The sequence below is a fragment of the Sitophilus oryzae genome, unplaced genomic scaffold (assembly GCF_002938485.1).
Source record: "Sitophilus oryzae breed Bouriz unplaced genomic scaffold, Soryzae_2.0 scaffold_41_pilon_pilon, whole genome shotgun sequence".
In the NCBI taxonomy this organism is placed as follows: Eukaryota; Metazoa; Arthropoda; class Insecta; order Coleoptera; family Curculionidae; genus Sitophilus; species Sitophilus oryzae.
Window position 1 is genome coordinate 6,388,581 of NW_022146996.1, and position 1,212 is coordinate 6,389,792.

Below are 1,212 nucleotides of genomic sequence, written 5' to 3' on the forward strand. Positions count from 1 at the left end.
GTAGTAATGGCCCTTTATGTCCTTTAAGCGCTATTAAGACGGTGAGTTTTGTTGATGTAAATAATAACTGTTTATATATTTATAATTAATTTATTTTTGTTTCCTGAAATATTTTGATTAAAAGAAAATATTGTAAAAGTGGGCAATACTTTGCCCGTCAAACTTAATCACGTGACTAAAGGTTTATACGAAAGTTGGTATGAACTTGGTTGGTGAAAGATGTTTTTAATTAACCTACATATGTAGGCTGCCAAAAATTTCATTTTGATATAAATTACCATTCTCCTTGGAGCCCTCTGTATTTTTACTTTTGTTAGTCTATAGCATAGTATCTTATCTATGGTCTATAGCAAAGGTCTATAGTATAAAACATAAAACGTCAAATATTTTTTGTAATTACTAAAACATATAACAACATTTTAAATGACTAGGCAATAAATTTAATGTCAACGTTTATTTAATCATAAATTATTAATTTTGATATAAACATAACGACTAACTAGTGGCATTTTTCAAGTAAGCAATAAGATCTTTTCGTTCCTGTTCCTTTTTCAATCCGGGAAAAACCATTTTGGTTCCAGGAATATATTTCTTTGGATTCTCCAGATACGTATTCAACGTATCGTCGTTCCAAGTTACTCCCCTCTTCTTATTCGCATCCGTAAACATGAAACCAGAAACCGTTCCAGATTTTCTTCCAAACAATCCATTTAAATTTGGTCCTACTTTATGTTTTCCGCCTCTTTCCACCGTGTGACACTGTGCGCACGATCTCTGAAAAATGGACTTGCCTTTGTCCGCATCGCCCATGATAGATGTGATGAATAATTATTACTCGAAATTTTGACAAATGGAAATGACAAATTAGTGTAACGTCATTGTTTGTCAGTCAGAGGTGACTTTCAATTGATGTAGGTAGAGGGAGTATACCTGGGTATATTAAATATGTGCACTTTAATTTGTTTATTTTATATGGTTTTAGGATATTTTTTGCATACAATATATTAACAAAGTTTAAACAGCAAAATAATCACACCACAATCAAAATCTGCTGATGTTTCTAAGGCTAAGAACATAGTGGAGCGACGAGGACAGCGGCGAGCAAGCAGCGCGACATCGCGTCCAAAACAAACCAGTGCAGTAAAGACAAGTACGTGCGAACATAGTAAAGCGATCCGCAACTTTGCGTATACGCATCACGTTTATTGTTAT

The 1,212-nt window shown here is 33.6% G+C and overlaps 1 protein-coding gene across 1 annotated transcript; it reads right to left on the minus strand.

The window, feature by feature from the left end:
- Positions 1-439: 439 nt before the first annotated feature.
- Positions 440-879, minus strand: LOC115885753 (cytochrome c-like). The gene has a single exon (XM_030904762.1). The coding sequence runs from the start codon at positions 808-810 to the stop codon at positions 496-498; it is 315 nt and encodes a 104-aa protein (XP_030760622.1). The 5' UTR covers positions 811-879; the 3' UTR covers positions 440-495.
- Between the last annotated feature and the right edge of the window lie 333 nt (positions 880-1,212).